We start from the raw sequence: 10,322 nt of genomic DNA on the forward strand, positions 1-10,322 counted from the left end.
CAAATAAAATTATGAATTTCCAAAACAATTTCTGATTTATGTGTCTCTTAGCATTGTTTTGAGTATGATGTTTATGTAGTATTGCCATATTGAAGACTGAATCTAGTTGGGTTTCTACCAATTGTTTTGTCTCTAACATCAACTGTTTAATGCAAAGACCCTATTGAGACACAGTTCCTAGAATTAAATATATTTTGGTCTAACCTTTAACCTGCTGACCCCCTTTGAAAGTAATCCTGGCTCTAAGATAGGAACTTCATCCTTGTCAGGCCACTTGAGCTTTTAATTATCTGACTCCTGTACTATCCAGTTATTTCTCCATTCTTCTTCCTTTCACTCCTAAAGGAACAATATCTGTCTCCTGTCTAGTACAGTACAGTGATATAAATTATTTTGTCATGGGAGAACTCATGACCTTCAATTTTGACGGAATATGTTAGTTTAGTTTAGAACAATTTAGACAAGGTGTTAACCAGCAACCTTTGAACTAGAATTGAGCAAAAAATTATTAGAATGAAAAGAGCATTTACACCCACTTTTAAGTCCAGTTTAATTGATTCAATTTCTTCTCAATAATTATTTTTGATTTATTTTATCAGTTGAATGCTCAAGGTGATAATCTATGGAATTAACTTCCAGATTGCCAAATTAAGGTTAAGAAAGGTTCAGAGGGTATTAATGAAGACTTATTTAATTAATTGGTCATCTTATGATCTTCCTGATGGACAGTCTGTTGGCCTTGGTTGCATGATGGTTCCTGTGCTGCTGCTCCTTCGTCCAAGGCTGTTGTCAACCAGTGGAGACCGTTTCCTGTGCTCAGCCATTGTTGCTGCTGGCCAGAGCATCACTCCTTGAGCAGGCGCTGTGCCAGTGCTCCATGGTCCACGCAGGTTTCTACTGTGGAGATGAGTTTTGCTTCTCCATGTTGACATGCTGTGAGGAGCCAACGTCACCAGTCAGCAGCTTCAGAGGCACTTCTCCTAGTGCCAAAGTTGTCAAAGTTGCCATATGCAACTCTATCATGGCCAACAGATCCATCTCTTAGTGAGTAATATTGTAACTATTTGAGTTGTTGTATTCCACCTGTGATCAATTAATTGTTTTATGAAATTTCATTCACTGCCACACTTAATTTTGATCAATTATAATTGTTGCTTTGTCCATGTCTTTATGTTCCAAACTGCAGAGGTCTCCCATAACAAAACAATTCACCACCATATTAACTATAATTTAAAAAGCAGTAAGTAGTTTATTACAAAAAGTTTTATTTTTTCTATCCAGAATACGTTTTCCCATAACCTACTATTAGCTATTATTGCACTGATTCACTGTGTTTCCTGTGTATATTAATGAGTAATGGTAATCATGAGCAGCAAATTCCTAATAGTGTATGCTGTTCCATTAATACATTTCTATGTAATCAACAGTCATTTGCCAGTCAGTTGTTTTAAATTGTTGATTGTATTCTTATAATTAAGAATCTATATTCCGATTCACTCAAACTGAATGGGTAGGTGAGGGCCCTGTTTTTCTTTGGATCGCCCGTGTTGCAGCTGGAGCAAAGCCCCCCTTCTTGCTTTCTCGGCTTTTCTCTCCCTGCCTGAGCTGCGTCCTGTGTGCAGCTGCTGGCCTGTTGCCTCGTGTGACGTAGAGGCGCAGAGACTGAAACACAATTCATAAGACACATTACACTTTCACATGACAATTAACTCAACATAAACACTTTCGACTCATCCAAAATGCGAAAATATAAATGTACACATTTTGGTCTCATGATCATAAATCATAAAAATAAAATCATTCTCTTTGCTCAATATACATTTTTTACATTCCGTACGCTTTATGCCCATTTTTCCCCAAAACCATGATAATGATTATTGAAGTAGGACACAATTTAGATCCACACATTTGACTCTGTCGACCCAGTACTCATACAGATTTGAATGATCAATTGCAGAATCTTAAAGGTGTCCTGCCAACCTGCTCTACAGTCCGGACTTTTGAGTACTGCGAAATCAGGCCTGTGTGCATGACTAAAGGAATAGAAACATATTTAAAATTGTAGTTTCATGTGGATCCGTGAAATTGAAATTGTACCTCAGCAATATAACCAACTATACAGGTTTGTACAGATATTTGTAAGTGTATTTGTATTTGTAAGTGTGTACTTATGACAACAAATCAACACTTAGACAGACGACATGGAAACAATATCATAAATTATCTCGCTCACACTCATCCCACTGCTTCGCACATATAATCATGGTTGTGGCAGGGTGTGTGTGTGTGTGTGTATGCGTGTGCGAGTGTGTGTGAGTGTGTCGTAGAGGGTGGTGGCATGTGTGTAAGGTTATGGCACACGCTCCAGCAAGAGAGCGAGCAAAAATTTCAATCGTCGGCTGCTCTCAGGCTCCCTTTATTTTTTTCCTGAGGTGGAAACGGAGCGAGGGCAGTGCATTTCTGTCTTAGTTTGTATATGCATTGCCTGTCCTAACTATGCTTTGCTTAAGTTAACCCTTCATGGAGATAGTTGAGTCTCACAACCCGCTGTTCATGCAGCCAAGCCAAAGCATGCACATGTCTACCATATTCATGCATCACACACTAACTGCAGGCGATCACATACTCAAACCTGTTCTGCTGATATATGTCCAGCGAAGCTCTTAGTGCTTAGACTCAAAACATGCAAACTTTAACTGCCCGTCATATGCAGCCACATTTCATCAAACACTCATCCAGACATACGTATTTTCACACATATATTCAATATACACCCATCACACACATATCCACATCATTCACATAGGCCTAATCTCACACACATCCACATAATTTAGTCTCATGGAAGTTTAGTTCATTCCCTAATTTGTGTGTGTACATTATTGAAACATTTTTTTTTCTTTTTGAACAATTGATTAAATAATTACTTCAAGTTTTGTTTATTTGAGCTAACTCAGAGATCTCAGATTTCACTGCAGCTTAGGCCATTTATTCATTTATTTATTCATTTATTTATTATTTTTATTTCTCCCTTCCTTCCATTCTTCCCCGAGGAACTAGTTAATATGAGCTCAATTTGTTAGCATGCTCGTTTATGAAAGGTATATAAAATGTAGTTTGCTTGTGATCCAGCCACTGTCCAATTTTTGTGTGCACACATTTAATTAGATTAGAACTTAAGATAGCTGATTTAACTCCTCACCAAAATCTCAAACAAAAATTAAAGAACAATCACTGCAGTTTAACTCACAAAATAATCTGTAAAAAACTCTATTTTATTCACTTGAACTTCTTTCAGGCCAGACTATTGTGGAGGATTTTACAGTAAATCACTCCACAGAGAAAAATACGTTCCTCCACTACGGAAGTCGCACCTTCCGGCCTCTTATTATTTCTATAGCGCTTTCCCAATCTCTCTTCGCAGATTCAGCTGGCTTAATATTAAACTCACGGCCTCTTGCCGTACTTTTGAACTTATGACTTCTTGCCATACTATTAACTCACGGCCTCCTGCCGTATCTAACAAATTGTGATATATTATTAATTAGTCAGCTCGCGAAAGTGCCTGCTCAGAAGAGCTGCACCAGGCTTGCTGATATGTGGTAACTTATAACGTGGAATAAAATTCCTAAATGTTACCATCGCCAAACGGGCGGTGCCAGACTGACTAAGGTGCTTATTTTTTAGGGTGTCTGTCTTTCCAAAATGTACTATATACCTATGAGTCTAACGTTTTGTGACAACCCCACCTTGCGCAAGGTTCTGTTTGTCAATGAGCAGGAAAGAACTTCATTTCTTTTTCTTAGCTCTTCAAACCGGCAGCAGACAGGAAACCGTTCTAAAATTTAATAAGAGATAAGAGATAAATTTTCACCTCTTTTGTGTCTGGGCCCGCGGTTCTCTGTTCTGCAGCCAGTCCGAAGAGTCACCTTCCATCCTCCTTAACTTGAATCAGTTCAATCGGCACGTCAGGGTCACCACTTTATGGAGGAATTCAAAGGTGCTAAACTCATGAATTAAAGACGATACACCAAACTCCATTCTCTCCGGCTCACTGACAACCAGGAAGACATTTAATGCACATCTGCGGAATCACATATTACATTTTCATCATCTCATTTTCATCGTCTCAGAATCCAAAATGTCTTGTCTTTTGCTTCTGGCTTCGAGCATTTATACCGCTTTCAGTCTGCTGTTGTGTATTGGAAACCGTCTGGCCAATGGCATTCTGAATCCTGCTTCTGGCTCTGTTTTACATTGAGTGTGTGTTGGAAGTTCCGAGAATTCTGGGCCGACCTCGTGGAAGTTAAATCTGCTCCCTCAGAGGACCATTAGTCAGATTGTTAGTTCTTATCTGTCCAAACAGAGACTCTGGCTGAGTCCCTTGGCTGCCAGGAATGTCTCGTACAACACCTTATTTGGTGTTGAACCAGCACAACATAATACATTCCTTTTCAGTAAAACATATCTTAATGTGAATTAACATAACTTTTAACTATTAACATAATTATATTCCTCAACATATGTTTTTGTTTTTAAACTAAGTTTTTAATTTTTTATTTATATATTTTTTTATTGTTATGTTTTACTGTACAGCACTTTGTATCAGCTGTGGTTGTTTTAAAGTGCTTTATAAATAAAGTTGGATTGGATTGGATTGGATTGCCCATTTATCTAAATAATGGTGGAAATTACGTGAACCATATAATAATCTGCAGTACATACCACGCATTGGTAGTTTAAAGAATTAAACTACATCAGTTTCCGGAACAAATGTACCTTTCTTGCATATTTGCTGTTGTCTTAGTGCACATTCTGTAGAGGTGTATTTCTCTGGAGTAACAATTGGTGCTGCTCCAGGAGCAGCAGTACAAACACCATGTCGGGGTCACCACTTTTATTGGAGAATTGAAAGGTGGCTATACTTTTAAATATATAAGTAAAAGAAATAACGCACAGAGACGTAGTTCTTGCTGCCAGGCCATAGACAAGCTAGAGACTTATTACACTACCACGGATTTCTCATTACAGTTTCATCAGTTCAATACTCAAAAATCTTCCAAAGTCTCAATAGAAAAAATCTCCTCGTATTCTTAACATGACCCTTTTTTATACACTCTCATCTTCACTGGTGTGAGTTGTAAAGTTTCAACCACTGGCATTGCTACTCTTGGTTTGCATAAAGATTCTGGCGCACCTTATACTGAGTGTGTATTGGACGACCTTTAAAATATTTGGGACCTCACAGCCTCAACATCTGCTCTTTCTCAGAATTGCAACTCCTTAAATAGTATTTCTGCTCTTACAGTCTGAGAACACATTTTTGAATATTAAATCAGGTGTTATGATCAGTTACTCAGTACTTGAGCAGTTTACCAAATACTTTTTACACTTTTTAAACGTGTTTAAGGTATCCTACTCTGATTAGTGTACAATTTTGGGATACTCTAACCAACTATTCATGAATGATTGCTCTATGGATGACTTTTTGAAATCAAAAAACACCGCCATAAAATAATGTCCATCACTGCACGTCTCACCCCATGAGAGTCCACCGCGCCGTGGGGAGCGTCCCTTATATTCATTTCTGAAAGGTGGCAACCCAACCCTGCCTCTTAAGAAAGGAATTAGACCAGAGGATACTTACTTATACTTATCTACCAACCCTGAATAGGACTATCTAGTTTATTTACTTTGGATCAACATTATGACCTTTTTCTTCTTTTGCTCTTTCTTTTGGTTTATTTTGTTTGTATTTCCTTTTAAATCCTGTAAAGCCTTGTTGCTGAAAATGTGCTATATAAATAAACTTACCTTTACCTAGTGACCAGAGGTATGTTTATCAGTTAAGCATGAAGAAAGACAATAAACTCTTTCTTCTCGTGCCTCTCCTGACACCTCACCATTTCTCCCTGGGGGCACGTGCCTCATTATTTGAGAAGTACTAATCTAATGAGCATTTTCTCTAGATGAGTTTCTCTGATTGTAAGTTTGTTCTAATTCCTGTTAAACCAGACACATAGACAGACAGGGCATGGTCCTTTTTTTCCCAAAAAAGGACCATGATTTGGTTGGTTTGACACAGTGCAGTGTGAAAGAGAACCACAGCAGCTGAAAATTTAGCAAATTTTAATTTTGGCCTCCAATCAATCCGAGTCCACTGGGCTATGAGGTTGGAAAACAGCCTTCCTGTGTTCAACTTCTTTGATGATGGAGATTTCTTGCTTGCCATTTTCTGTCTTCAGGAGGTCATTATAGCATGAATGCAAATCCAGTGGGGTTTTTTTTCGGTTTTCAACATTTAATCAGCTTATTAACAGCCTGTTTGACTTTAATTATTTTTTCTCCTGGTCATATTTTGAAGCTCTATCTAAATCTAGCTTTTATCCAGCAGGAGACATCTTCACCGCATTCAGTTTTTTTCTCCAGTAGTAAACAGCTGCAAAACTAGATTCATGGTTCCAGTTGTTCCACACATGCTGAAGGAATATTTTTGTAATGATTGATTTCAAACATTGTAAATCCTTTTCCTCTGTTCTCAACAGGAGACAAGTTATATACTGCTGGTACTACAGACTTCCGGGGAACTGTAATGTTATTCCAAAGACATGGGAAGAATTACTTGAGGAATGAATTTGATGAGTCTTGGCTCAAAAGTAAGGTGACCACTTGACCCAGTTAGTGTCTTTTACATTGAAATCACCCTGCAAAACCTAATCCCATGTTTGAAATGATCTAAACTCAGACCCCATGATGATTTCCATGCACATGGTTGAAATGAACAAAGTTTCAGAGAATAACGAGGACGACAACATGTTCTTGTTCCTCTCTGAGGAAGCTATCGAAGAACGACACAAGCTGCGACTGTCAAGAGTTGCACGAGTGTGTAAAGTACGTCTCTAAATGTTAAACTTCCCCTAAAACACCACATGAGTCAGTATTAAAGTCTGACATTTGTCCCGATTCAGAGCGACTTGGGAGGTCAGAATACGTTGCAGAAAAGTTGGACTTCTTTCCTGAAAGCCCGTTTGGACTGCCCGTTTGGAGACATACATTCACAGTCTTTGGTCCAGGACGTCTTTCTTCTACGAGATGAAAACAACTTGAAGGACATTGTCTTCTATGCAACATTCACCTCAAACTTGTAAGTCATGTCTATAGGTTTCAATGTTCATAGAATTCAGACATTAGCCTCCTAATCTCCAGCTTTATGATTGTACTGTGTTTAAAATAAACAAACATCTGTTATTCAGCTGCCATAATGTTACTGTACAGAGATTCCTGCATTTAGGTTTCCTTTTCATATGTTAAGTTTTGAGCATTTTCAGAAGATATTTTAAATGTTGCTGTTATGCATCCTAATAAAGTTCTAGTTTCATTGATAAAAAAATTACTTTGTTTTTACCAGGTTTTTATTAAACATACGTTCAGAAACACACTGTCTACTTATTTGATAAATGAGTTGTGTGAAAGAACTAAGTAAAACCCTTCATCCATTTTCTAAGCTTGTGTATACCACACCTGCAAGTGAGAAGCACAATGGAGAAAATGAACGCAGATCTCTGGCAGGAGGTCAGGGTAGTTTCTGTATAAACTGAGTAGCCTAGACCCCACTATTTCTGATGTGGCAGTCTCCCTAGTGTCCAGGGTTAATGTGGTTCCTGAGCTTTTAGTAACAGGACCTCATTTGCAGGGAGCCGTCCAGTTCCTTCAGTCAGTCCGCTGTCTGCGCCTACAAGCTGTCAGACATCCAGAAAGTTTTTAGGGGGAACTTTCTGACCTTGAGTGACTCTGGCTGCTGGGTGAAGTACACAGGAACAGTGCCTAAACCCTACCCTGGTTCGGTAAGCACCAAACAAAAGTAAAATAAAAGCAATGAAAATTATCCACCTCATGTGATCTCTGATCTGTATTATCAGTGTATTAATGATGAAATGCGAGCCAAAGGTGCGAAGACCTCTCGTGAACTCAACCAAACAACCGTGGACTTTGTGAAGATCCACCGCCTGATGGAGGGAGCGGTGACCCCGATCACTGAGAGGCCCCTGCTGGTCCGGTCTGCAGCCCAGTTCTCCAGAATCGTTGTTGACAAAGTAACCTCTCTGGATGGACAGCAGCACATCATCATGCTTATTGGCAACAGTAAGTAACTGAATCATACATGATGACTTAACACATCTTGGCGTTGTTGGCAGGATCAGACTAGAGAATGGCTGTATTGACCAATGAACAGGCAAAAACTACATGCAGTTTCACTGTGAATGTAAGAGAACGTTCTGGAGTGCAGTTTATAACATTACACAGTAAAAACTACTTAGCAGCAGACTCGCTCTGAACACCAAGAAAACCAAAGATACCATCATTGACTTCAGGAAGCAAAGCACCGACCCAGCCCCTCTTTACATCAATATCAAGAGTGCGGAAAGTGTCCACACCATCAGGCTTCCTGATGTCCTCACCTCCTCTGACATCTGGACTGAAAACATTACAGCAGTCATTAAGAAGACCCAGCAGTGGCTACGCTTCCTGAGGGTCCTGAGGAAGCTACTGTTGACTTCCTATTGCTCATCCATCGAGAGCCAGCTGACATACTGCATCACACTATGATATGCAAGCTGCACTGTTGCAGACAGGCTGAGGTGGTAGAGGGTAGTAAAGGGAGCTCAAGGAATTATTTGCTGCCCTTTTCCCTCTGATGGATATTTGCATCTCCTGCTGTAGAGCTATGCCTCTACCGAGGCAATTAAAACTCAAAATTAAATTTTGAGTTTTAATTTTAAAACTTGTTTGGTCCTCTAGACTCTGGTTGGCTGCAGAAGGTGGTGTGGTCTGATGATGATGGAGGGCGAATCATTGAGGAGTTGCAGCTGTTTCAGGATCCTCAGCCCATTCACTTCCTCCAGCTCTCCTCTAGAAGCGTAGGTTACAGCTACATGTCTGTAGACTAAATGGACCTGGAGCTAACCTTTGAACTCTGATGATCTGCAGGGTCAGCTGTACAGCGCAACTAGAACTGCTGTTGCTCAGCTCAGTTTGAGGGACTGCAGCCGCTACAAATCCTGTGATGACTGCCTTATAGCCAGAGATCCATACTGCGGCTGGGACCATCTCAGAGGCCTGTGTGCTGCTGTTGCTGGTGCTTCAAACTCCTCCATGTATGTTGCACTAACTAAGACATGTTCACTGTGTGCTACGTTTATAATCAGAGAATTTCATTTATTTGTGTCAGGTTCCAGAACATCATAGATGGTGATGTTGGAATTTGCCCAAGTTTTAAATGCAAGTATTCGCCACATAAAGCTCTTTACACACATTTGCCTTAGCGAGGATAGTAGTAGGAGAATTTTTATGGCTGTTTTTTCTTCACCTACAGTGTCAAAGCCGATTACTGACATCTACCTCACAGTTGACGTCGCACAGTTCCTCCCCTGCTCCCCTGATACCAATCTCCCCATCAGCTGGAGCTTCTCTGGTCACATCCTTGAGCCCGGTCCCCGACACATTCTGCTCAGCCAGGGACTCGTTTTAACACCTTCCTCTGCTGATGTAGGCCTTTACACCTGTGAGACAGTGGAAGTAGTTAAAGGCAGAGAGCACAGGAAGGCGGTGATCCAGTATCATGTTAAGATTTCAGAGGGTGGGGTAAACTGGAATCAGGCTAATGGGGCGAACTGGAATCAGACTATTGGGGTGAACTGGAATCAGGCTATTGGGGTAAACTGGATTCAGGCTATACTTACCTATATTTTAGCTTCTGTCTGTGTGGTGTGTGTATTGCTCATCATCTATGTATGCTGGAAGCAGAAAACTCAAAATGGTGCTGGCAGTATTAAGACGGGCACTGGAGAAGCCCTAGCAACCAGAGTGGAAGGGACGGATACCAAACCATGTGTGTGTGTGTGATAATAGAACAACCCACTTCTGTTTAACTTTGTGCAGCATTGCATGCAACTCAATACAAAAATAAATGACTAAAATGATTAATGTGTTGTTATCCATGCTTGTAACTATTGCTGAAACTAGTCATTGAATTAATTGATTATTAAAATAATCATCACTTGATTTATAAATGTATTTATTGTTAACTGGAGTATGCAGACTCTAATAGCCAATTTGTTAAAATAACAACAATATAAGCATTATTTAAGAAGAAATTCCAAAAATAAATTTATTTTGTGTTTAAATAAAAAAAAACTTTTGTCTGTAATCTGTTCGAGACACATCTCCTCTGGTGGTGGTTTTAGCTTCATCTGGTTCAATTTCTGTAAAAAAAAATAAATAAAAACCTATAAAGCACCTTTTAATATTCAAATATTAATCAG

At 39.5% G+C, this 10,322-nt stretch overlaps 1 protein-coding gene across 3 annotated transcripts in view; it reads left to right on the forward strand.

Annotated features, from left to right (window-relative positions):
* Positions 1-9,980, forward strand: part of LOC145550058 (semaphorin-4E-like) — a 36,492-nt gene extending 26,512 nt beyond the window's left edge. For all 3 annotated transcript variants that reach the window (XM_081603478.1, XM_081603477.1, XM_081603479.1), the window contains 9 exons: positions 6,546-6,656; positions 6,746-6,891; positions 6,969-7,144; positions 7,694-7,844; positions 7,920-8,142; positions 8,800-8,918; positions 8,989-9,155; positions 9,230-9,279; positions 9,374-9,980. In XM_081603478.1, coding sequence (XP_081459604.1) covers positions 6,546-6,656; positions 6,746-6,891; positions 6,969-7,144; positions 7,694-7,844; positions 7,920-8,142; positions 8,800-8,918; positions 8,989-9,155; positions 9,230-9,279; positions 9,374-9,903 — 1,673 coding nt within the window. In that variant the 3' untranslated portion in view covers positions 9,904-9,980. The remainder of the gene's footprint in view (positions 1-6,545; positions 6,657-6,745; positions 6,892-6,968; positions 7,145-7,693; positions 7,845-7,919; positions 8,143-8,799; positions 8,919-8,988; positions 9,156-9,229; positions 9,280-9,373) is intronic.
* The last annotated feature ends 342 nt before the right edge of the window (positions 9,981-10,322 follow it).

Source organism: Poecilia reticulata, chromosome 22, assembly GCF_904066995.2.
Source record: "Poecilia reticulata chromosome 22, P_reticulata-male-v2, whole genome shotgun sequence".
Taxonomy (NCBI): domain Eukaryota; kingdom Metazoa; phylum Chordata; class Actinopteri; order Cyprinodontiformes; family Poeciliidae; genus Poecilia; species Poecilia reticulata.